The sequence below is a fragment of the Spea bombifrons genome, chromosome 2 (genome assembly GCF_027358695.1).
Source record: "Spea bombifrons isolate aSpeBom1 chromosome 2, aSpeBom1.2.pri, whole genome shotgun sequence".
Lineage (NCBI taxonomy): Eukaryota > Metazoa > Chordata > Amphibia > Anura > Pelobatidae > Spea > Spea bombifrons.
The window spans coordinates 6,067,695-6,094,884 of NC_071088.1; the positions used below are offsets into that span (position 1 = coordinate 6,067,695).

Here is a 27,190-nt window from a genome sequence, read left to right on the forward strand (position 1 = left end):
GGTAAATAGATCATCTTTTACTTCAACCTTTGTCCAACCAAAGTCCAGCTGTGCAGCGCCAGCTCGAGCTAAGACTCCATCCTCACCTAGAGGACTCTGAGCCTGCCTTCTCGGTAACATGCTTAAAGGTAAGGCGGCTTGCCCTGGGCTCGGAATCCGGGGGGTATTCGGGGATTAAGAAATTGCCCCAGATGCTCTGCACGGTATATCGATTACATTTCTGGGATTTAAATGTTTTACATCCAGCTGGAGAATGGTTGCAAGCCATAGTAGAAATCTAATATGTTTGCGTGTATATATATATATATATATATATATATATATATATATATATATAGATTTATTTTTTATTTATTGATTTATTGATTTTTATTTATTTATATATATAGCCATAGTGGATGTCCTCAACGGTTTACCGTTGCCGTAGGTCCAAAATTTAGAACCAGGAGTGTAAGATGGACAATCCATTTCACCAAATGCTCTATGAATTATCAGGAAAGACTAAAGGATTTCGATATGTATGACTTGGGGGAGAGAAGAGAGAGAGGGGGGATGGGAGAGACATTTAAATACATAAAGGGATCTGACAAAGTACAGGAGAGAAGATTATTTCAAAGGAGGAGAAATGTTAGAAAAATAAGTTATAATCTAACACTAGAGAGTCGGAGGCTTAGATGGGATGGAAGGAAGTTTTACTTTACTGAGAGGGTGGTAGATAAGTGGACCAGCCTCCCAGCAGAAGTGGGAGAGGGTAATACAGTGAGGGGATTTAAACATCATGGGATAGGCATATGGCTCCTGAATCTAAGTCGAGATCAAGGACTGATTAAGACGGGCAGACTACATGGTATCTCACATACCTGATTTTTCTGATGTCCTGGGGATCCAGGCGATAAAAGCTCCTTGTAATTAATTGCTTCCTCGTCCTGCACTCAAGCAGCCACTCAACGCTACATCGACCTGATCTTTAGATTAAATGCAATTCCCGTGGCTGTGAGTCGCGGGTAAATTGAGGTGAGAGGAAACATTTAATCTCGCTGTGTTTATTATGCATTATATTGGGTTAACCCTTGGAAGGAACATGCTGGCCCTGCATAGTGCATAGTTATATAATGCAGAAACCTCACCAATATAACTAAGTTTTACGCAAGACCATTTTTGCAGAAGAAACTAACCAGACTGACCCTCTTAATGTATAGTCGGGACAACAAAATCAAATGGTTTGGATCTTAATCCAATAGAATTGGCTATAAATGGCTTTTTAATGCTATATTCAAAATCTGACGACTGTTCAGAATTAGGCCAGGTGACCCACGGACTTCAAGATCCCGATAACCAGCCCATCGAGTATTTGCAGGATTGCCCGATGGCCGTCTGGATATTATAGATATGTCGTGTATATAGTCGTAGATGGTATATAAGAGATGTGGGGCCTACTAACTCTATTGAGGCTGAGGCACCACGTCCATGATTCAGGTCCTCCTCATGCTCTGTTGATATTCCTTCTGGGTGAAAATGAAGAAACGTCCATTTTTTCCATCAACAAGCGCGTATGCCAAGGGTGTAACTAGAAACCACAGGGCCACGGTGCAAAAATTGTCCACCCAGGGGGAGAGAGACAAAAGTCAAGGTCAGTCAAGGTCAGCCAAATGCCCTTGTTATATAACAGCCCCAAAACAGAAACTTGATGCAAATGAATCAATCCTTCCCAATACACAGCAACCAAAAGAGACTGCGGAGAAAACCCCAAAGGTAAATACATCACTGCCTCTATGGCCGCCATCTTTTATGTTGAGTCACCGAGTGTAGTTTCTACGGAGGTTGCGCTGAGAAGTCAGTAGACCGGTTTCAAAGGAGATTTCTAAATTTTTGCAAACCAACCCATGGGGTAGTAGATGAGCCTCATCACCAAATCTGACCATCTGGCCCAGGTATGGAGCGGCTGCCCTAGGCCTGGACTGACTGGAAGACGTCACTGCTGAGTACATTGGAAATTTCATGACGTCTGCGGTCATTGATAGTAACAATACACAAAACAAAATCATCGGAATCCCTGCCAAAAATTGAAAAATGTTGTGTCATACGAGTAAAAATAATAATGATCCATATTGCTCTGTTGTAGCCATGGCGTCTCCTTCCCAGCCTCGCGAATGCACCGTGACCAAACAAGACGGCAAAGGCTATGGATTTTTCCTGCGTATCGAGAGGGACCAAGCCGGTCATCTCGTCCGGTCAATCGAAAAGGGCAGCTCGGCCGACAAAGCCGGTTTAAAGGATGGAGACAGAGTCCTAAGGGTCAATGGGATGTTTGTGGATGAAAAGGAGCACAAAGAGGTAACAGAGCAATTCAGAGCTGTTGTTTTGGTTTCTTTATTTAATACATGGAATGATTTGCATTAAATAGAGGGTACAGAAATCTAAGCCTTCAGTCCGCCCCATCATTTTTATCAATTTTAACACCATTATACTAAAAATAATGGGTATACAACTTGGAACCACTTTGTTCTATTTTATGTTTGAAAGGCGAGGGAGTGAAGTGTGAGCTTTCCAAATCCTGGTGTTTGACCTGTTGGCCAAGCTCAGACTTGTAGACAATTACCGCACACGCGCTGGACTGATATATAGCCTCTCGTCCCTACAAGGCTTCTTAATGAAGATTCATTGGTAGCAAATAACATTGCAAAGGCAAAAGTTTTCAGCAACCGTCTGACGCGTTTCGCACACAAAGTGCTTAATCATCTGTTGGCCAAGCTTGAAAATGTTGCAAGAGCTGCTCATCGTTCACCTGTCATGGAACTTACAGAATGGCCGACCTCACCTTCTTTAGGGATCATATTAAGCCGCTACTTAAAACCACATAAAAGTCTGTTTTTTGGGGGGTTTTTTCAAATCGAATGCCATTTCCTTGAAGTCGGTGAAGCATTTCAGAGAGAAACGATACACGTTGTCTTTTCCTGCCAACAGCTAAATATCTTCCTGTTCTCTAGCAGCAACAGATGTATCATAAAAATAGTATACATTTTACTCAGTGCTCTATCTGTATTGTAGCTCATAGGAAAATGTGTAAAAAAAAATAAAAAAATGAAAAAAAATTTAATTTAGAAGTGGAAGCAGGCCAGGGAAAGCAGGCATAGTTGGGGGGTTATAGGTGGTCATGAGTGAAAGAGGAGACAAGGACAGGGCAACCTTTTAATTTTTGGATGACACCAACTCGTCCTAAATCTACCCACTTTCTGCTCATTCTGCCTTTTTTTTCCTAGGACATTTTCCAAATATCACCATTTCCCCCCATGTCAAAATAGGCTATCTGGAGCAGAATTAAGAGACCTCATTAATGTTTTTTTTCGACAGGTGGTAGAGCTCATCAAGGGCAGCGGAAACTCCGTAAGTCTTTTAATTTGGGACGGGGAATCCTACGAGAGCGCCAAGAGAAAGGGAGAAGATTTGTCTAAACTCGGCCAAGCGCCATCCCAACCTGCAAAGCAGCCAGAGGTCAACCAGCCAACGAGCCAAGCCGCGACAAATGGAGAGTCCACCCTAAAGCCACGGATCTGCTACCTGAATAAAGACGGCGTCAGTTTTGGATTTGCCCTAAAAACTACGAAAGGTGAGAAATCTATTCGGCTTCTATGTAACTATACTGAAACTATACGCAAGAAGGTTACAAACAACCGTTTATGCAAAGCCGCAGAATAGGATGGCACTATATTATAAAATTGTGAATTGCAAAAAACATCCTTAAAGACAAAACTTTGAGGATTGTCTGATGGAATTTTCTGAAAACGAGCGGAATTATTAGTGATTGGTTGAATATGGTACTATAACCATGGCTAAATATTTGACATTGAATGTATCGTGTTCCAGAGAATGACCTGATCCTGACCGCGCTGGTGCCGAACGGCATCGCGGCCAAAGCCGGAATACGCGAGGGAGACCGTATCATTGAACTGAACGGAAAGAACGTCGAGGAAGACACGCACGACCAGATAGCATCCAAGGTGCTTTGAGACAAAAATCTTTTACATATGGGTCTAGACCGTTATCCCGAACAGCTTTATATGTATAGTAGAAGAGGTGGGGATTGAAGACTTGGATCTGGGGACCAGATTTTCATAGGATAACATCGGGAGGTTCATCTCTAAAGCATTAGCCTGAACAAAATAGAAGAGACAGGGAGTGAAGACTCAAGTGATCACTGATCATTGATGTTCCCACTTGGTTCTAAAGATGGTTCTCTAGCTACCTGCCATTGGACAGTGGTCTATGGACCACTAGTGGTCTTGGCACCATCTAAAATATCCATGGTATTAACCCATTTTTGTTTTTGTTTCTGGCCTGTGTTGGATGGTAGATTGGGTCACCTTGAGGAAACACCTAATCAAGCACCCAACTTTCACACTTTACTGGTTTCTGGAGAAAACTAAACCCCTAACTCAATACATATCCTGACATAAACTGAGCTTCTGAGCCATGCTCCCCTGAGAATAAATAGGATAATCTACTTTGGTGGCCTGGGAAGTGGTCAACATCTTTCTTTATTGTGTTATCACGTTTAGGTGAAGGAATCCGGAGCTAGTGTTGTTTTCCTGGTGTCAGACAAGGAAACCATGGATTACTTCTCCAAACGGAAGATGAAGATCACAGGAGAAGCGGCTACTCTAGAACTCCTGCCGCACAAACCTAGAATTGTGGAGCTGAAAAAGGAGCCGAGCGGTTACGGGTTTTATCTGAGACAAGAAAAAAATCAGAAAGGTTAGAAGCGTGAGCTCAGCATTGTATATAATGACTGTGTTATACGCAAGTGCGGGATGACTATGAAAGAAAAACAAGGATACGGAAATGGAACCCCAAGCCAGCACTCAATAATTGCATTAAAGGTTATTTTATAAGGAGAGCAGATCTTTGTGTCGCCCTTAATTCTTTGTCTTCTTGTATACATCCCCCTTTGAATGGATCTGATTCTTCCGTCGCAGGTCACTTCGTTGTGGATATTGACGCAGGCAGCCCAGCGGAAAAGGCCAAGCTGAAAGACTACGACCGCGTTGTCGCTGTCAACGGACAGTCCGTGGAAAGCTTTGACCATGAGCAAGTGGTGGAAGCCATTCGCAAGGGAGGAGAAAAGACCACGCTACTGATCGTGGATAAGAAGACGGATGACCTGTACACAATGGTGAGAAGTAAACAATCATGATAGTCGTGCCAGTCATGATGGTTGTTTCTATGAGCTTGCGTTGGGTGAAGCCATAGAAGATGAGAGTGGTGGGGCAGTGGTACTTACAAAGTACTTTAGTATGAAGTCTACTGCATGGGTCGCCAGTAATGAGAAGTTGTCTGCCCAAAGGAAGACACAAACAAGGTGTCCAGTGAATGATATTTGCATAAATATTCTATTTCTTGTTATTTCAGGCCGGCGTATCACCTTATTTATATTTGCAAGAACTAAAGGAAGAAAAGAAGAGCGAGGTTCAAAACGCGACGGCTCCAGTGGTCTCTCCTACACCGACACCCTCCATCAGCCCGGTCCCGTCCGCAACAGCCGCGAAACCAACCCCGTCTCCAGACCCAAAGCACAAGCCCAGACTATGCCGATTACAGAAGGGCACCGGCGGGTATGGTTTCCACTTAAACGCAATCAAGGAGGTTCCTGGACAGTTTATTAAACAGGTAACTCAAACATAGAACATTAAATAGCTGCCGAGCACCCTCAGTTATTGGGGGTAGTAGAAAACTCCATGTAAGAAGGTTACAAAAAGCTCTCCAGTGTGGCCGAATCCAAAGGTTGACACTCATTTTATGTATCCCCCCCCCCTCACAGGTGGCGAAGGGGGGACCAGCTGAGGTGGCCGGGGTTAAAGAGGACGATGTGCTGCTAGAAGTAAACGGCGAGAACGTGGAGAAGGAAAGCTACGTGGACGTTGTAACGAAAATCAAGAGCGGCGGAAGCAAGCTGACAATACTGGTCATTTCCCAAGAGGGTTACGAATACTACAAGGCGCAGAAAATCCCTATCGCAGCTTCCATGGCCGACCCTCTGCCCGAAAAGGAGAGTCCTCCGAGCTACGGGGAGGTAGTCAAGTCAAGCCCGGAGAAAAAAGAAGAAAAGGTAAGAAATATCTCACAATAAAAATATTTCCGGAGCGTTCTCCATCTTACGCAATACCTAAAGATGGCTTCCGATCAAGATGGTGGATACTTCGCCTTATTAAGGATTTTTTTTTATTTACAAAAAACGCTAATTTCCCTACCTTTCCCAAACATAAAATTCTGAATACAAATTAAGCGTATAAAAAGGTGTTTACAGATCACATTAAGAAAGATAATTTGAATCTGTTTTTTTGGGACCTGAACGATTATTACTCGTTATCTCTCCGTGACAAAATTTAGAACTTTGCCCCAAACAACTATACTTTTTTTTTTTTTACACAAACAACAATAAATAATGAAATCCCCTTTTTCTCTTTGACAGGCGGAAACTCCAACCGCCAAGGATAAAGATAAACCGCAGAGCAAAACGGAGGATAAAGATCACAGCGATAGCGATAGCGACAGCGACAACAAAAGCGATGATGACACCCAACTGTAAACATCCGAGGCAGAGACTATCATCCGTAGCGGAATATAACACCCAGCATCCTCAGGCATGCACCGAATTACGTACGACAGAGGCCAGCTGTCACAGGACTTCTACTCCCACTAATCTCTACCACGTTCCAGTCCAAGACGTTTCCTAGACCATCCAAACACTCTCGACGGTCCAGCTTACTAATCCGTGCACGAGAAGGGCTTGGTCACGGAAAAAACTCAAGACTGAATGTTTTTGTCACGGTATTTGTTCACCGTAATATTACGTTAATGTGTAAACCAGCGGAAATTCTAGAAGAAGCCGTTATAATGCCCAAAAGTTAATTCCATTCGCAGATCTTCGGCTTGCCCACCAGCTAGTCACCCAGAAGACAGGGGCGTCACAACGAGCCCCACTGCCATCTTCTAACTGTTAAAATCACAGATTTTGGTATAAATAAAAACCATTTATTGAAACCGTCTGTATCTTGTGTGCGTTTTGTTTGTTTCAGGATAATTCCTTTGCAAGTATTTAGTTTAAAAATTCATCTCCAAGATCCTGAGAATTTTTTTTTTTAAACCAAATTACTAATCTCTCCGCCCAATCATTGTGAAGGCTGCCTGAACCAATCAACAGCCATCAGCAACTAAACAGAAGGGGAGAGGTAGCTACATGTGCAGGGAAACTCCAGCAAATGAAGGGAGTCAAAGCTACTTTACAGGTTATAAACCACGATGTATTCAACGGGGTAAACATCATCCCACCATCATCATACGCAAGATTATTTTGCATACAAAAGTGGAGAATTTGGGAAAAGTGAAAGATCAACTTTAACACCATGTTTATTACGTGGATTTGGCCCAATAATCCATTGGACAAGAAGGTCAGAAGAGGGAGAATATATGTTATTTTCAATATATAGCACATGATGCAGGTATAAGGTATAAGGTTACCCTTTCACTCACCTTCACCCCTTGGTGTCTAGAAGGTGGCGCTGCGGTGCATCTGCCATGTCTGCTCAATGGCTGTGCGTAACACTTTTGCGGTGGAATGACATCTAGGTGCCAAAGAAACACAGGTGCCCTGCAGCCTTTTCATATGCATTTGCAATAATTTGGAATTAATCATTAATATTTTTTTCCTGCGTTGTTACGTAAAATCAGAAGAGACATTAATAATAGTATATATGGATATTGTTTTATTGTAACAATATTTACAATATATTTGTTTAAAAAAAAAAAAAAAACTACTGTACAAGTATTGTACCAGTAAAACAATCCTTCTCCCAGATTTCAATGCACGTTTTCAGATTAATTAATTTGAGAATGCGTAATACGATTTTCAATGGATTTGATTGGCGAGAGTCATTTTTTTAAATCAAAATTAAAAAGGCTTTTTTTTTTATTTAATGGAAGGTGCCTGGTCCTCTGTCAAAAAAGGAGAAAAACTTCTCACATTGTGGAATATACCCCATGCAGAAATAGGCTTTTTCTGTGAATGGTAAAGCAGTTGATACTATGAGCTTTTGATGTGTATAGAGCTTAAATCAGTATAAGGCAGGCTTGATTTATCAGATTTATATGGATTTTAACGTATTTAGGTTGAAATGGAAACCATAAATCTATAGTTCTTGCGCAGGAAGGAGAAAATGTCACAATAGAGGGGCCGAGTGTGCATGCTGATCCGCGGTACAGTCTGTAGATCATCATCCTGAGGCTCTGGTGAGCCGTACTCTCAGAATGATTGAGGAGTCTCTCCCACCGCTCGGTGTCCATGCGCGGCTTTTGTTACAAGGCCATGTGTTTCTCGGGAGCCTGCTTGTGGGCCAGGTACAAGAAGAGGATGCTGGACAAAGCGCTGACCAAGAAGATCACGTCGAACCAGCGGTGGTAGAAGTTGAACTGGAGCTCCCCCAAGACTTCTGTAATGATGGTGCGGTACTCCAGGGGCATGCTCATCCGAATCAGCAGCACAGACGATACAAAGTACATTCCCTGCAACGAGAATCAACGGGAGAACAGATTTGGGGAGCACTCAATGGGTTAACTACTTGACTTCTAGGGGCTACCGGAAATGGTCTAATCCTTGGGCTTAAAGGTGCATTGATGTCATGGGGTATAGTTACCCACCAGAAGGAGGCACCGTCAAAAGGTCAGTCTAGCCTTTTGTGCTTGTATATATATACACAGACACACACTACTGTTTAAAAGTTTGGGGTCACAAGAAATTTCTAGCCGTAACAATTTCAAAAGGGCATTCTAATGATCAATGAGTTTATATTCTATAAATAATAAAAGAGAACTACCATTTAATACTGAAAGAATTTAGCACGGCCCATTGCACGGTTTGGCAGACATCCAGTAGAAGGGAAAACCATGATAACAACAAACATGTTTACTGAGCAGTTGCAAAGTCTGCATCGTCATTTATCAGCTGGGAGCAACTTGGCTTTTCTTGCAGGGAAAAAAAATTAAATATAAATAAAAAAAACGACCTCCCGGGTTTTTCCCTTCACAAAGCTTATTTAATATTTTAACAAATTTACTGATTAGACCTAAATGAAAGTTATTGGAACAAACCCTGAAAAAAAACGGATAATTATTTATTTCCATACAAAGAGAGTGCCATGGTTTGCTTGCGTCTCCCAGGAGTACACACGCAGAAATAAAAAACATAACATAAATCACTCACCATGATCTGAGCCAGGAGGAGGACGATCACATTGGAAGATTTGCTGCTCGAGATGGCATAGAAAAACTAAAAGCCAACAACAAAAGTGCAATTAAATATTAGGATTTACGGAAACGGGTGAAATTAAAATTAAAAAGGTTCATTTAGATGCGAGGCAGTAAATATGGCAACCGCTTTTACCGGCTTGCACGAGAATCGCTTTATATAGGTGGCCCCCACCTGGCTTTCCTTCTCAGAAGATGCGGCATAAAATCAAACTGCTTTCTCAAAGTTCCATTTGAATCTTAAAGCTCTATTTTTCTTTAATAATAATATTATTATTATCATTAAGTGGTTTTGTAACATAACAGAGAGACTGGCAATGTTTCCCATAACGCTCGAATTTCATCAAAGCCCCGGACTGCATATTCGGCGTCGATCTGTTTACGTACCTTTGTGAGCGTGATCAGTAAGCCTCTGATGGACGTGACAATGATGATGCCGACGAGGATGAAAGAAATGTGCTGAGACCAGAACTTTACCTGCAGGGAAGTAACAAACGTGGACATAATGACCCTAAAAACGTAGCCGGAGCCGGCCGCCCCGGGAAGGCTCATCACTGTTGCAAGTTTTCTCTGTGTCAAGATAATGATGGTTGCCACGGCAGATCGCTGGGGTCCCCGAGCCTTGGGAATAGCTTTGTAACCCTTTCCAGACTAAAGTTTGGTTTATTTAGTTGATTTAATAACTAAGGGGGTAATTACTTTTTCCCATAGGGCCAGGTAGGGATGGATCGCTTTTGTCGATCTATGCGCTAAATCTTTAGTTAGAAACTGCATTTTGGGTTTACTCGGGTTATCTTGTCTAATATTAAAACGAGTTCGATCATCTGAAACATTTAAGTGCGACAAATAAATATAAGAAATGAGGGAGGGACGGATACTTTTTCACAGCACCGTACTGCTGCTTGTCCACTAAAACGTATTTGGATCTACTGGGCCTGGCATAATGGTAACTGTTAGTGAGAACACCCAGAATTCCGTATTTTTCTATATCTAGGGTATTTATGAAGCAGGGTGCTTTTTTCCTGTACGTTTACACGGAACACCACATGGGTTACACGGGAGCACAGAAACAGAACGATGTAACGTATGAATGAGCTTACATCAAACTGGATGCCCAGATAATTCACGGTGATCTCGATACCTCTGGTCACTGGGTCTGTCTTCCCAACTCTGTCAAAAACAATGTTGATGGTTGCCTATGAACAAAGGGGAAAGAAAGAATTCTTACCTGGGAATTCCTTTTCCTTGTCCATTTCCAAGGTGGCACATGAGAAGAAGGCTCCGCCTACCAGGTAGGGCAGGAAACACTACAAAAAAAGGAGACCTCCCCCTTCCTCCCCAGTGTGGTTAAAAAGAAAGACTCAGACAAATAAAAGCCAAACAAAGAAAATTTAATGGGTGGGAGAAAAAGTGTGCCACCTTGGAAATGGACAAGGAAAAGGAATTCCCAGGTAAGAATTCTTTCTTTCCCTTGCCATTCCAGGTGGCACATGAGAAGAATTAGCAAGATAGGGGGGGAAGGATTCCAGTCTGTAGGACACGCCGACCAAATTGAGACTCGTCTGAGAGGTGAAGATTCAGCCTGTAGTGCCTTACGAACGTATGAATCGACCTCCAGGTCGCTGCCTTACAAATAAGAGACGGAGACACCCCGGAGAGTTCAGCCCAGGAAGTCGAGACGGATCTGGTCGAGTGAGCCTTCAGGCCGGAGGGAGGTACTCTTCCCGCGGAGACGTAACATAAAGTGATTGCGTCTTTGAGCCAGCGGCTCACGGAAGCCCTGGATACTGACCTGCCCTTGCGGGTCCCCGCAAAGGACAGAAAGAGAGAATCGGATTTCTTCCAGGCAGACGTACGTGAGAGATAGGACAGGAGACATCTCCGCAGGTCTAGCGAGTGGAGTTCCAGTTCTTTGGGATTCTTGGGATCCGGACAGAGAGTAGGCAGGACGATCTCCTGATCCGAATGGAAAGGAGAGACTACTTTAGGGAGAAACTCCGGTGGCAAACGAAGGATAATGCAGTCCGGCAGAATCCTGAGAAAAGGTTCTACTCTGGAGAGAGCCTGGAGCTCGCTCACCCTCCTAGCAGAAGTGAGGGCTACTAGGAGGACAACCTTGTAGGTGAGTAGCTTTAGAGAGGTATCCTCTAGAGGCTCGAAGGGAGACGTGGTGAGCTGATGCAACACCAGGTTAAGGTCCCAGGGCGGGACCGACGGACGGAGCCTAGGGCGAAGTCTACACATTCCCTTAGAAAATCTGGAGATCCAAGGATGGGAAGCCAGATTGAAGTCCAAGAAGTTGCTGAGAGCTGAGATCTGGACCTTGATAGTAGCAGGTTGGAATCCTTTATCAAAGCCATCTTGAAAAAAACGCAGCACCTCACAGATAGATGGAGAGGATACTTCGTGCATATTGCACCAGGCGATGAATGTTTCCCAAACCTTCTGGTACTTGGCGGTCGTAGAATTTTTGCGGCTGGAGAGAATGGTGCTCACCACTGGTGCAGCTAATCCTTTAGAGGTCAGGATCTCCCTTTCAGAAGCCATGCGGAGAGGTTGAATCGGGAGGGATCTGGGTGGAGAACAGGACCTTGAACGAGAAGATCCTTGACCTGAGGAAGAAGCATGGGTTCGTCTATGGACAAGGTGGTAAGGTCCGAGAACCAAATTCTTCGAGGCCAGAAAGGAACCACCAGGATGACTTTTTGAGGGTTTTCCCGAATTTTCCGGAGCACTCTGGAGATAAGGGGAAGCGGAGGAAAAACGTATGCGAGATCGAAATCCCAGGTCTGCGAGAGTGCTTCCAGGCCTCGGGGACGGCCGACTGGTGAAAGAGAGAAAAACTCCTTTACCTGAGTGTTCAGATGCGTGGCCATCAGGTCTATCTGGGGAGTGCCCCATTTCCTTGTGATGAAGGTGAAGACCCTTTTGTTTAAGGACCATTCTCCCGGAGGTACTGAGTTCCTGCTGAGGTAATCCGCCTCCTGATTCAGTGAACCCTTGATATGGACCGCGGAGAGAGTACAGAGACTGAACTCCGCCCATCGGCAGATCTGAGCCGTCAGGGTCTGCAGGCGTCTGCTTCTGGTGCCACCCTGCTTGGAAAGGTAGGCCACCACGGTGACGTTGTCCGAAAGGATCCTGATGGACTTGTGCCGCAGGATTGGAGACCAGAACCTTAGAGCCCTCCAGACCGCCAGCAGTTCTAGAAGATTGATGTGCAGGCTTGATTCTTGAGGAGACCAGGTTCCCTGGGTAATATGGCTTCCCATGACAGCACCCCAGCCTGTCAAACTGGCGTCGGTGGAGATTACCACCCAATCTCTCGTCCGCCAAGGGAGTCCCTGTGAAAGCTTCTTGGCTGACAGCCACCAACGGAGTGACTCCCGAACGAAGGGAGAAAGCCGGACCTTCTTGCATAGGGATGTCCCGGAGCGATCCCAGTGATCCAGTAAAAACCGTTGAAGAGGTCTTGCGTGAGCCAGTGCCCAGGGAACCGCCGAGATGGAGGAGGTCATTAGACCGAGCAAAGACATGACGGATCTGAGGGACACTGATTTGCTCTGTAGGACCGCGTGTGCGAATTCCCGTAATCTTAGGATTTTGTCCTGCGGGAGAAACGTCTTCTGTACTTCTGAATCGAGGATCATTCCCAGAAAGGTCCGACGTCTGTTTGGAAGTAACTTTGACTTTAGAGAGTTCACCAACCATCCCAGGTTGTGGAGAGTCTTGAGGGAAAACTCTAGATGTGATTGGAGCAATGATGCCGAGGCTGCAATTAGGAGCCAATCGTCCAGGTATGGGACCACTTTGATGCCTCTTTGCCTCAGGAAGGCCACGACCACTGACATGAGTTTCGTGAAGATCCGTGGTGCTGAAGCAATCCCAAACGGAAGGGCCCGAAACTGAAGATGACGAACACCTTGTGGCAGTGTAACGGCCAGGCGGAGGAATCTTTGGTGGTCTTCCCTGATGAGGACATGTAGATAGGCATCCCGCAGGTCTATAGTGACCATGAAGTCCCCCGATGAAATAATCTCCGTGGCGGACTTCAGGGATTCCATCCGAAACCTGTTGTATTTTATACAGGCATTTACCAACTGTAGGTTGATTATTAACCTGAATTTCCCGGATGGTTTTGGTACGACGAAGACGTGGGAATAGGTTCCCTCTCCTATTTCTAGATGAGGCACCGGGACTAGCGCCCTCTCGTGAATTAAGTTGGTGAGTGTGGAGAAAAATCCCGCTCTTTTCCAAGGATCTGCGGGGGGCATGGACAGCAGGAATTTCTGGGCAGGTAGGTGAGTAAACTCCAGTGCATAGCCTTGATTGATGATGCGAAGGACCCAGGGGTCTGAGGTGATCTCTTCCCAGGCATGAAAGAAACCGGTTAACCTGCCCCCTACTTGAAGCCTGCTGGCGTCAGAACCTTCCTGATTTACCGTCCCTGCCTCTGCCTCTTCCTCTCTGGAATCTACCTCTTGCGTAGGGTTTACCCCGAAAGGACTGGTAGTCTTGATTGGAGGTAGAGGGCCTGTAGAACTCCCTGTCTCTTGGAGCTCTATAATAATTAGACCTGAAACGAGGTGGTCCTTTCCTCTGAGGTAACCAGTGCTTGTCGCCCGTGGTGGATTCTAAAATCGTGTCGAGGTCGCTGCCGAAGAGGTGATTCCCCTGGAACGGAATGCCGCACAGCTTGTGTTTTGAGGCATTATCTGCCGACCACGACTTAAGCCAGAGCGCTCGTCTAGAAACCGTTGAAAGTGCCGTAGCTTTAGCAGATGCACGGACAGATTCAATGGAGGCATCGGAGATGAAATCAATTGCTAAGCAGGTGTCGGCCAGGTTTCTTGCGACCTGCTCAGTCCCTGGAATAGCTGCCAGGTCTTCCACCGCTTGTTGAAGCCAGATCTTAATGGCTCTAGAAGTTGACGCTATTGCAATGGTTGGACGAAAGTTCGCCGCTGCTGCTTCAAAAGCCCTCTTGGCGGCATTCTCGGCCCGCCGGTCCATGGGGTCTTTGAAATGAGACGCGTCCTCCATCGGAATGGCTGTTTTCTTCGTAGCCTTGGCTACTGCGGTGTCCACTTTCGGAACTTCCCAGGCATCAGAGTTCTTACCATCAAAAGGGAACAGCTTTTTGATTCTGGAAGACGTGAAGAATCTCCGGTCAGGATATCTCCACTGCTCCGTGATTATTGCTGAAAGTGAATCGTGAACTGGAAAGGTCTGCGGTTTCCTAGAGTGACCCTGAAAAGGATCCGGTTTTGAGACTGGTATGTCATCCTGTAGATTCAAAGTAGACCTGACTGCAGATATGAGCTTCCCTGTTTCTTCGACTGGGAAGAAAAAGGTTTCCTCTTTAATTTCCCCCTCCTCATCCGAAGACTGGGGGTCATTCGACTGGTAGTCATATTCCGAAAAAGGAGCCGAATAATCTTCCAGGGTATCTGGAAGAACATTTGGTGGACCCTGCTGGTAAAGTTGATGGTGAGGCACCGGCGCCTGAGAGGAGCTTGCCATAGCCCGAAAACAGTCAAAGGTAGACTGAAGTTCCCCTTTCAACCAGGAGGTAAATTCCGTTGCGGAAACTTCTTTAGGCCGAGAGCAGGAGCTGCACATTTTGGCCGTAGGGTCGTGTAGGGTCTTTTTACAGGAAGAGCAGGCTTTGTGTTTCGTTTTACCCACAGACTTCCTATGTGGGGAGGCCTCAGGAGGGATGTCTGGATTTTTATCTGACATGACTGAGGAGAAAAAACACAAAAATGAGACCACAGAAAGCAATGGAAATAGGCCATGGAAATCTCCTTAAAACCCAGGAGGGAAACACCTACTTGAAAAAGGCAATATACAATCCTTAGGCACAGGCAGGCACAAAAAAGGAGTAGAAAATGCAATAACACAGCACAGGAACGAGAGCAAGGAAAGATCTTACCCATTCTGGCGTTTTTATAGAGGCATTTAGGCGCCCAGGCCCAGAAAACGTCACATCCGGAAATTCCTCGTCAATTGACCTCTCGTGACCCCGGACGCAGCCGGGGGTAATGCAGAGAGGAAAATAATGAACAACGGGTGCCGTGAAACCGGCACAGCCGGCTATAAAGTCCCGCTCGCAGCGCCTCCGGAGCGCTCTCCTGCCGTGCCTCACGCTGAGGATTCCTCCTCCCCGGGACGGAGGGAACCGGAGCCCGGGGATGCACCTCCCAGTGAGCCCCCTGGGCTGTGGGCAGCATATACCGAGGACTGAGCCTCGAGTAACCGCGAGGACCGCGGAGTTACAGCCTCCGAGGCTGCCGCATCACCCTGGATCCACCGGGATCACTATCGGGGATCGGAGAGAAGGACGCCCCCCCGGGGCTCCAAGAAAACAAAAAAGAAGAGGGAAGGTAAGCTAAAGCCTAACCGCTACCTGAGTAGGGCAGGAAACAACACTGGGGAGGAAGGGGGAGGTCTCCTTTTTTTGTAGTGTTTCCTGCCCTACCTGGTAGGCGGAGCCTTCTTCTCATGTGCCACCTGGAATGGCAAGGGAAAAATAAATAAATAAATAGACCCCCAACCAACTGTACTCACTCTGCTATTGGGACTACAACTCTCATCACCCCTATAAAAGGGGTATTTCATTCCCAATTCCCATGATTTCAGCAGCTGTAGAGAATGTTTCATTGAGAAATGTCATAAAAAAGCTCAGCCCCATTTCTTTGCTTATATCATAATCTAACCCAGGGGTGTCCAACCTTTGGCCCTGCTGCGGGACTACATCTCCCATAATGCTCTTGCAGCTAAGGGGCTGGCTGAGGAGGATGGGAGATGTAGTCCTGCAGCGGCTGGAGGGCCGCAGGTTGGACACCCCTGTTCTAATCCGCCCTGTAGGCTCACATATCCGCAGTCATTTGTCTAGTTTTAGACTGATGTGTTGCACACATGCGATTGGCCGTTGCCACGTCCACTGATTTATTGGACACACCCAGGAAGTGTACTTAAGTATGCTTCCTGCTCTCAGAGACATGCAGGGGGGAGGAGGAGGAAAGCGAGACAGAAGTTTGCTTTTACTCCAATAACTAAGGATGTTGGCACCAACTTGCACACATTAAAGTGCCAAACAAATTATGCATTAAAATGTTAAGGACACAGCCTACTGCCATTAAGACGCACCAAGTCATATGATATTCAAACATTATTACAGGTGTTTTCTTTATCAGGTAATACAAAGATTGAAGGCAAACTCTGATAGAGCAGAAGCAAAGTTCACTCGTAGCAACGTTTGGCTGCTGACTCGAGGAATGACCGGATCTTAAAGTAAACGGTCGGCATTCTTACCATAAAAATCTTCCACACGCAGTAGATGGAGAAAAAGTAACCCAGAAAATTGAAGTATTTCCCTTGGAAGGTTTTAGAATATTCAATGCGCTCCTAAAAAAAAAAACAAAGAAAAATAAGTGATGTCATAGGACAGGTTTTTAAACATCAGTGGAAGTCGGATCTCTCAGGCAGACTATGTTAGAAAGCCACCCGCCGGCCCAAACGAGAAGCTTTAACTCACTTCTTGGACTCAATGGCATAGAAAACTCCTACTATGACTACCACCGGAGGCTGCTTCTAGCTGGGCAGTCCCACTCTATTACCTTCGTGGCATGAAGGTCAGCCGTCTCCAGAAAGAGCTGCCGACTGAGCTCCTCCAGTGCATCCACCTCCTGCTGAATCTGAGACAGGTCTGATGGCGAGGTTTAGGAATAATGTAACAAATCAACAAACATAAGATCAACGAAATTCCATATTTATTCTCATTATAATATAATGTGTCCCAAAATATACATCAGGAGAAATCTATACAGTACCAAGAGACCTGGAAACATATACCTATAATGCGTGTGTGTGTGTAATATATATATATATGCACACACACACGGAAAACATGAATATTTCTAGCTATAACAAAAACAAGAAAATGTTTATATGATCTCAAACTTTCGAATGGTAACGGATATATTGTTTTTCACCACTGCAGTGAACACAACGTCCTCGGGAGTTTCTTTCACCAACAACAACGTTACGGAACAGCGGAGAGAGTTTTATGATGGGAAGAAAGGAAGCCTGAAGTGAGAGGATTTCGGCAGGGCAAGGAAGGTACTAGCAGGGTCCATAAAATAGCGTTCAATTGGGTATAAACGTCTAAAGTCAATGAGAAAAAAGAAGCTATAACCCAAGCAATGAGTCAATAATTGCTTTAGAATCGGTGACTATTCCAGTTTCTTTTTCCTCCAATTTTATGCAAAATCTTAAATGGTTGAAAGTCGTTATGGTTCCCTTTTTTCGAGTCAAATCGCACGGGAAAAGCAACATTTGGGACAGTGTTTCACATTTCTGCCCAACTATAAATCAATGCGGCATTGATTCTCCTATGAAATATTAGATTAAGTGTTTCACGGGACCGATTCACAGATACAGCCTTTAATTAAGTGTTTTATAGCACCGATTCTCACGTAAAAGGCTTGATTAAGTAGTTAATAATAAAGAGAACAACTGCAGGGTGATGCCGATGAGAACTTCCCCATTTTAAAGAGAATGGGGAGCCCCGGCATGGTGCCAGGCAGAAGTTAAGTGACTGGCAGCATTTAAGATAAGTTTTTATTTTATTTAAGTCTCTTATAATCCCCAACCCTTTACCCATTAATTCTACTTCCCTTCTCAAACGTGTTCTCCTGAACATTCAGAAATATTGATTTATTATTTATTGATCTATTAAAAGTACTGTTTTCCACATCTTTCAAAAAAAATATATACCGTATTTGCTCGATTATAAGACGAGGTTTTTTTCAGAGCAAATGCTCTGAAAAATACCCCTCGTCTTATAATCGGGGTCGTCTTCTAATCAGACCTCAAATAGAGGTCTGATTAGGAGACTAAGATCCAGATCCCCCGCACCGCTGCAGGGGACCTGGATCCTCCTATCGTCGCCCCCCCCCGCACGCACGCACTTACCGGTGCTTCCGGAGGTGAAGTTGGCAGCGGGGGTTTGTATGCGTCCGTCGCAAATACCTTCCCCGACTGTCAGAGATCAGAGTTCCAGAGTTCCTGATCGCTGACAGCCGGGGAAGGTATTTGCGACGGACGCATACAAACCCCCGCTGCCAACTCCACCTCCTTCCGGCTGCCGCGGAATGAGACGTCAACCCGCTGCCCCGGCAATACAGCAGGAAATTGGAAGCACCGGTAAGTAAGTGTGTGTGTGTGTGTGTGTGTGTGTGTGTGTGTGTGTGTGTGTGTGTGTGTGTGTGTGTGTGTGTGTGTGTGTGTGTGTGTGTGTAGGGCATTTCTGGAATGCCTTACACCCCTATATGCCACTCTGGCACTTAGGGGGTTAAAAGGCATATTATGGGGCAGAGTGGCATATAGGGAGGTATAAGGCATTTCAGGAGGCAGAGTGGCGTTAAGGGGGCATTTAATAGAGCACTCTGCCTCCTGAAATGCCTTATACCTCCCTATATGCCACTCTGCCCCATAATATGCCTTTTAACCCCCTAAATGCCAGAGTGGCATATAGGGGTATAAGGCATTTCTGGAGGCAGAGTGCTCTATATAATGCCTTTTAACTCCCTTAATGCCACTCTGCCTCCTGGAATGCCTTATACCTCCCTATATGCCACTCTGCCCCATAATATGCATTTTAACCCCCTAAATGCCAGAATGGGATATAGGGGTATAAGGCATTTCTGGAGGCAGAGTGGCACATAGGGGGTCAAAAGGCATACCATGGGGCACAGTGGCATATAGAGGGTTAAAAGGCATATCATGGGCCACAGTGCCATATTGGTGTGGCAAGCCTGGGGGCAGATGTGCGTAACTGGGGGCAGGTTGGAAAATACAAGGAAATAAAAACAAAAAAAATATTTTTCTCAATCATAGCTTTTATTAAAAAAAATAGTTTACATGAATTAACATTTACTGGTAAAACTTTTTTCCTTTAGGGTCGTCTTATATTCAGGCTTTTTCTTTTTTTCCTAAGTTAATATTCAGATTTTGGGGGGTCGTCTTATAATCAGGGTCGTCTTATAATCGAGCAAATACGGTATATACATACACACAGGCTGGATGAATATTTAACCCAAAATTATATATTTGATCTTTGATAATTGTAAAGGATACTTTCGCTGCCGGGTGCTGAAGAGGTCACACTTTTAATCATTCCCCAGAATCCACTGGGCTTGCTGTGAACCTCTCCTCGTTGGAACAGGTTTCTCCTCACCATGGCTATCCTGTCGATAGAATACAACAGCAGGGTGTTAGAGCATGGTTCTCTATCATGTACATAACCTTGTAACGGGGAACAGAGGCTTAGTTTAGGGTCAACACATTGTCCATTTTTTCCAGACGACTGGTACGGCTCACACACATGTACAGTGCTGCCCCCTGCAGTATGTAGGATGTATAACAGAGCGACAGCTTTACATCCCAGACACCGTACGGGGCAGCACTTTACACGTGAAATGTGATCAGGTACACAATGAACCTAAAACAAGCTCCATTGTCATGTAATGGGTCCTATTTAAAGGATTGTGAAAATCAGCAACTACCTAATGTAAACATTTGGAAATGAAACTTCAGGTCTGGAAAATGCACTCAAAACACTTGTTTTAACTGGCAGAAGGAAAAGGTTCGGATTGTGAGGCCGTGAGAAGTGAAAGCCTTGCTATCTACAGCATAATAGTTAAAAAGTTTAACTCTTGAACTGCGAGATAGCCAAAACGGTAACTAGATAAGAGCATTGAGACCGAAGTGTTAATAACGGACAACAGATTTAAAAGTGAAGCCCCATTGAAATATATTTTAACCCCAGCGCTGGATACAGTAATATACCCCCAGCGCTGTATACCCCGCACATCAAAGTGTCATATAAGGGCCTATTAATGCTGCCCTGTGCATCACGTAGCGAATTACAACTCCCATGATCCCTTGTCAGACTGTGGGAGTTGCAATTCACCAAGTCATTAATACCCGGCTTTCCATCACTCTCTTTGCCAAAAGGTAGTTACCAGTAAAAAAAAAAAAAAGAAAAAAAACTACAACTAAGATTCTAAGCTAATTGCTGATTGTCGTCAGAACTCTAGTCCCATAACATTTGTTGATAATAATAAAATGATAATAATTAGTTAACTGCAAAAGGCTACATTTTACATGTTTTAAGCAATGAATGAAACTTCAAGAACTAGCTTGCGAGCAGGGCTCTCTCCACCAAATGTATCGGTTTGTATTAGTCTGTCAATTCTTGTCTTGTCATGTGCCTTAAATATATGTATTGTATTAAGCGCTGCGTAAACTGTTGGCGCTATATAAATAAAAGATGATAATAATAATAATAATAATAAAGAACTACATTATAGAGCTTTGGAAGTTGCAGGGAGGTGGCGCCCTCTAGTGGCCGGAAGGGTGTAGTGTTCAGATGCTTTCATGGCACACACTATATCTTATTAAATACATCATTGACGGGAACTTGCAAATTACAGGGGACTTTTATATTAAAGAGATAGAAACAACTGTTTACTTCTCCTCAGGCAGATATCAATATGCTTTTCTTTTAGTGAAATAAGCAGCGTTTTACCCCAAGTGCTCTCTCGATCCTGGCCAGCAGCATTGACAGTCTACGGCATGGAGCAGCAATGAACCTTGCCAGCACCCATCAGGCACAATGCCACACTTGGTGCTAACAGGCTGGCAACTTAGAGGAGGCAGAGCTAAGCCACTAATATATTAAACATATAAGGGACAATAATTCCCCCCAAAAATAGGACACGGCTGTCCCTTTAAACAATATATACTAGACACTGCTTATCAGTCTATGTGAAAAGGTTCCACATGCGGAACGCAGAGCATACAGTCTTTCTTCTAAAATAAAAATAAGCAGGATCTTAGAATAAACGTCGTAATCCAGACCAACCGACCAAGGCTAATGTTTACCTCTTCTTTTTGCTGACAATCATGTCCATTGTTTGCAGGAGTCTCCTCTCCAGGGCCAGGATATCTGTCTCAGTCACGTTCCTGGAAGAGATCACGATTTAAAAACCCAAAAGAAATAGAACTAGAAATATAGTAAACCTAGCATAAGCATCAATTATCTATATATAAAGAGAGCATTCACCATTAATAAACAGGGAATGAAAATGTGAACACAAAGTATCAGTATACAGAAAGTATATACAAAGTATACAAAGTATACAGAATACAACAGTATGTAGAACAAAACTTGGTGTGCTCTGTATGTATCTGTCCACATAGTATGTACCGACATGTTTATTTTTGCTCGTCACATTTAAAATGTTTCAGATCATCCAATAATATTAATACAAGACACATACAGACCATAACGCCATTCGACCAAGATATAAATAGACACCATCCGATCACTTTTAACCCTATGCTTTACAGCTTCCTCCACTACCCAGGGATAACCTTTCTTAGCACTGCGTGATAAAACACCAACCTACCTCAAGAAGTAGGACATATACGTGTAAGGACAATTCACAGCACCGAATCCAGACAGTAAGGCCATGAGGGTCACTCCAATTACTCCCACCCTGCTAATCAACTGCTCTATAGAAAGGATACCTGCGGGGGGGGGGGGGAAAGGTTAAAGTTTTAAGAACAATTAAAAAAAAAAAAAAACTACTATTTTTCTAGAATTGGCCCAACACCCCTACTACATTATACAACCTCTACAGCTGACAGTCACTAGCCTAATCTCATGAATTAATAAAAAGTAATATTTTTAGGTAACTGAATAAACTTGTATTCTTTGTAAGAACATAGTCATTTAGGTTGAAAAAGAACCAACTCCATTAAGTTCAACTCTTCTACCTTTCATTCCTTCTTTTGATCCAAAAGAAGTTAAAAAAGAACAAAAACAATTTCTCAAATTCTGCCACACAGGGTGTAAAATTCCTTCTTGACTCCAAAGGGCAATCAGATTTCTCCTTCGATCAAGAAGCTCTAAAATATTAATGTTTATTCTATTTATAGCCCTGTATGTCCTGCTTTTTTTTTTACATCCCTTGTATTTGACAGAACCCCCTCTCATGGCAGTGAATTCCGTACCTTTACTGCCCTCGCTGTAAATAATCCCTTCCTTTGCTGTTCCCCGTCTCAGAGGATGACCTCTTGTAGCTTAAAGTGCAACGGAGGGATACAAAGTTATCTAAATCCATAGTTTGTTTATTTATTTTTAAGGACCAGAGCCCAGCATATTAAAGGCGAGGTCATACCATTGACTTGTAAAGAGGCAGATGCTATGCTCCTCCCATGAATCAATGCCTCGTTCTATACATGCCAACATAATACTGGCCTTTTGCGGCAGCTGGCTGGCATTAAATGCGGTTGCTAAGAACATACCGTGCTTCGGGCTGAGTATGGGAAACGGATCCCCCAGCTTCCAGAAAAAGTACATGAAGGTCAACCACACGACGCAGGCAAAGAGTAGCCTCTGGCGATGCACTGGGAACGACAGATCACGTCATACACTAAACAGTAAGGGTTAAATCATTATACACGTACAAGTGGGTAAAGAACATTTATACTAAAGTAGCACGGTTAGAAGGTTGTTCGCTGCACGCTGTGAAAAGAATAATTTTATAGAGTTCTTTTAATGAATAAATACATGTATTGGCTAACTGCGTTGCACAAGACAGCAGTCTAATGACGCTCTTTATATGCTTGAAGAAGGGACCTAACCAGTCTTCAAAGCTTGCAGTCTAATGCAATTAGGTTAACCAATAAAGGCACCCTCTACAACAAATGCACTTAATATGTGTTTTTTTTATTTCCACAGCTAGCATCACATAGTTCTATAACCCCGATGAAGAACATGACATGAAGTCTTTACAGCCACTCCAATACTTACAGAACATCCAAGTGGCAATAATCTCACGTTGCATTATTTAGCGTGGACCTGAGACCTTTGGGGTTTTCCCTCTCGCTAAACTCATTTCTATGATAGTTTCGTAGTTATCAAAATTATATTGAGCCCAAAAATGGATATTGCTTTGGGAATCAACAACAAGCCACGAGTCAAGGTACTAGAGGGCAGCATTTAGTATATCTCTCCTCCGAAAGCATACCCTCTTTTTAGCCCCCTCGTCTTGCCAACATTGCCCATCTAATTATATTATTATTATTATTTTTTTTTTTTTTTTTTATTTCTCCTACCGACACCAGGCAAGCATTTTTTTAGTTACTTAAAGCACAGGGCAAAGTACAAGAACCATAAATTCTTGTCTCCTTTCCAAGTGTGTGAGCTCAGTTGAAACTTGTGCCTCTGTTGGCAATCTTCTCAGGAGTATGGAGGAACGTGCGGGTCTGGGGAGATGAAGACACATACCTTACACTTCTACTATGGGCATAAGAGATCTCTGACCTCGCCGACCACCGTTGCCACCTGTTTTATATCAGCGCTTGGACTAATAATTAAGCGGGCTACTGTTTTACCCCTGCATTGATCGTTGTCTGGGTTACTGCACTACTACCAACTACCCTACTCACGATGGAAACCTCTATGGGGATGTGGATTTAAGAAGGTGACAGGTCCAAGATTAAAAAAAAAAAATACAACAAAAAGTATTGTCTGGGGAACCACAACTCCAATGAACGAAACCCCAGCCTCTATTATTCCATCCGACACAGGTTGAGCATACAGTCTTTCTAGAATGACCTAGATCAGGCCTACAGTGATAGATTTGTACTCACACAGTCGAATATTGCTCACCACAAAGTAGCCAATGTAAAAAGGAACCACGAAGACGAGAACCAGCAAAATCACGCACAGGTTCAGCTTCCAGTGAAAGTAGCGCGAGCTATAAATAAATTAAAAAAAAATTACAAATAAAATTAAATTAAAACTGTATTTACTCAGCAAATGATTTTAATGAGACAAATGCACATATCCTATTTATTGCTATTTCCATTTGTATGCGGCCGGTAACACTGTGTCTAACGGGGAATTCACCGCACAAAGATATACGCTTTGCTACTTTAAACCTTTTCTGTGTGTAACTATCAATGAAATTAAATTAGCATTTGAACATATACAGTTTTATATTTTCGCATAAAAAAAAAGACAAAAAACACAAGAACAACAACAACCAACAATTCAGGCAGCTGTTTTAGACTTTCAAGCTTTCACGCGTGTCCTTAGCACCTTGTAATGGTTACACATGAATGTACTGATGCTACTTTTGCTCCATTTAGGATGAATAAAGTGAAAAGGCAGACACGGGGATATTAGCCGTGGCCTTTAAGTTTGAGTGTATGCGACCTCTGATCAGGCTTCAGAGTCAGAGCACCGATGTTATATTCACACGACATGCTTTATCGTAGTAATTATAGGATATGCAGGCGGATGCCTTGGAGACATCCAAACCTACCTGCTGTTTAAAAGGCCCAGAATCTCAAAGATAATAAGTTCGAACATGGTGCAAGAGAAAGCAAATGTCACGGAAAATACAACTTGTACGACATACTGCCGGACCTGGAGAAAAAAAAAAACATAAGCATATGTTAATCGTACGACAATGGGGCTATGTAAGAAGTCATTCTGTCTGAAAGGTGGTCCTGTCACCATGACAACCACTGGCTGCCATGGCAATAAGTCCACATATCAAACTTGTGGGCTTATACATTAAAATGTTTCTTTGCAGAGTCTTCAGCCTTATTACTGTTACTTAGAGTGTCATTAACCCCTTAATGACAATGGGCGGTCCCTAAACCCATTGAAAACAATGCATTTTGAGCCCGTACATGTACGGGCTTTGTCATTAAGGGGTTAAACTGGAACAGGATGACCCTGTGTTATTAACTTATATGAAAAACTTTAGTACAGACCTTTGCAGCAGGCTGAGCTCCTCTCTTACAGGCTCTTGTGAAATTAAAACGATTTGCTGCCTGACCGATTCAGTCATAAATTAAACGGAGGCAACCTCAGCCACACACAATGTATTTTTTAATAACTGGACCTACATGCTAATTTTGGACCCATCCTAAACTAAAAACAGCACGTTTGATTAAAACATTCTATTATTTTTTTAGCCAAAGTGCTGTAGCTTGAATACTCATAATGACGGATCAGTCCGTATTTTAATCACTGACCTCATAGTCTTTAAACAGCCGGCGCATGAAAAACAGCCAACCGAAGCCGAAGAACAGCAGCTGGAAGGAAGAAAAAATAAAAGATAAAAAACCAAGAACTTAATAATAAATTAACATCCCAGCTTGCAGAAAATTGAAATGAAGGTCATTGTGATCTACCAGGCACATAACGGTTAGTTGTTTTTTTTAGTTATTTTGTAGTAAATAATGTTGAGCAAATATGTTGATTAGATGATTTAGATCCTAAAGAAAGGGTAGCCAATGGGCGTCCAAAGGCTGCAGAGACTGGCGTTAATAATCACTCCCATCACTGCTGTGCTCCAATGGCCCTTTATCACTCCCATCACTCCTATGCTCCAATGGCCCTTTACACTTTTGTAATTATGCAACTGCCAGAAGTTTCCTTCTTTTCCATGAAAACAGCAAAGGGACCCCAAACTTCTGAACGGCAGCATGGGTATTATACAGGGTCCAGTGAAGCGTACGTGAAGGAGTTGCGGTCAGGCATTAACCCTTCATAATTCACAACTAATTCATTTCAAATCAGTCATGTCTCCAGTGAACTCCTGGGTTTATCAGCGTAGATCTTTACATAAAATACACAAAAACAGCTGAGGATTTTTATATTTTTTGCCATTTCTGGGCTTGTTAAGTAACTAAGTTACAACGAGCCTTATCTGGAATTGCAGCCTTATAACGGAGGCCTGAAACCACACAAGACTCCATCAGTTGTATCCAAATAAACGACTGTCCTCTCTCATACCTGAGAAATAACCATGAAGACGGAGTCAACGAGGAAGCTCATGATTGCAGGTTGTTTCCCGACAGAAAATGGGACGCTTAATAGATCACGGCTTCGGCAGTCACAGCGACATCTGCAAAGACTTTCACCCGGTAACGGGGCGACTCTTCTCACATCTGGTAGGCTCGCTGGTTAGATGATAAACTGAAATAAATCACCGTTATGCATGTTAGAAACATATGTTATCACACGTCAGTCCTGATTCTACAAAGCCAGCACAGAAATGGTTTCACGGCAGGGTGACCCAAAACAGCATTTATACTTTACGGAGAGGGTGTAAAACAGCCCCCCAGCAGAAGTGGTAGAGGTGAGGAAATTTAAACATCCATGCTCGCTTTTGTTCGTCAGTCACGTGATAATTTGGGTGACTTTCCCAGCTCAAACACCACACTGAGCTGATGCTTTACGGCAATGCTAATGAAGTCCGTTCCTCTATAGACCTTAATTAGCAGAATATTGACTGAGTGATTAAAACTCCATTCCATGATTTCCCACCAGCAGTCAGGGTGTCAGCAGCTGCCCGAAAACATTATATTATGGGGCAAAAACTAGAACTGGTTTAAAAAACAGCTCAATATTGTTAAAGCGTATTTGTAATCTGATGCTAAGAATTAATCCCCGTTTTAACGTTCACGGTTCTCGGTTCCCGCTTCCCTCCCGTCTCCCGGGACCCCTTCTCCACACCCCCTTACTGTATATACCTCCATCCGGCAGACACTTCATATCAGTCACACACAGCAGTCGCGCGCTGATGACATCTTGCGCTTCGTCAAGCGACTACGAGCAATCCGATTGGTTGTAGGTGGAGACACGTCATCATAATCCTGTTTAGAGTGCTGGCGGAATGAGCGGCTAATCCAGACACCTGTATGTCTTCAAGTGCAATTTAATTGGTCAAAGCAGGTGTAGGGGCGGGGCTTGTTGCAGAAACGAGGGTTGGGACGCAACCAGGCGCCGGGTTGG

At 43.8% G+C, this 27,190-nt stretch overlaps 2 protein-coding genes across 3 annotated transcripts; one reads left to right on the top strand and one right to left on the bottom strand.

Annotated features, from left to right (window-relative positions):
* PDZK1 (PDZ domain containing 1) lies at positions 1-7,043 on the top strand. The gene is made up of 9 exons (XM_053455571.1): positions 1-128; positions 2,123-2,334; positions 3,352-3,607; positions 3,865-3,998; positions 4,557-4,752; positions 4,974-5,170; positions 5,407-5,664; positions 5,816-6,103; positions 6,467-7,043. The coding sequence occupies exons 1-9, from the start codon at positions 119-121 to the stop codon at positions 6,581-6,583; spliced, it is 1,668 nt and encodes a 555-aa protein (XP_053311546.1). The 5' UTR covers positions 1-118; the 3' UTR covers positions 6,584-7,043.
* Positions 7,044-7,740: 697 nt separating this feature from the next.
* GPR89B (G protein-coupled receptor 89B) lies at positions 7,741-26,336 on the bottom strand. Of its 2 annotated transcripts, XM_053455572.1 has the most exons (14): positions 26,189-26,336; positions 25,426-25,485; positions 24,705-24,808; positions 24,028-24,134; positions 22,678-22,779; positions 21,777-21,897; positions 21,250-21,330; positions 19,441-19,550; positions 16,920-17,008; positions 16,615-16,707; positions 10,398-10,493; positions 9,685-9,774; positions 9,254-9,319; positions 7,741-8,556 (listed from the first exon to the last, which is right to left on the bottom strand). In XM_053455572.1, the coding sequence occupies exons 1-14, from the start codon at positions 26,228-26,230 to the stop codon at positions 8,350-8,352; spliced, it is 1,368 nt and encodes a 455-aa protein (XP_053311547.1). In that variant the 5' UTR covers positions 26,231-26,336; the 3' UTR covers positions 7,741-8,349. The 2 variants fall into 2 exon arrangements, with proteins under 2 accessions (XP_053311547.1, XP_053311548.1); XM_053455573.1 differs by lacking the exons at positions 24,705-24,808; positions 25,426-25,485; positions 26,189-26,336 and having other exon boundaries at positions 24,047-24,100.
* Positions 26,337-27,190: the final 854 nt, after the last annotated feature.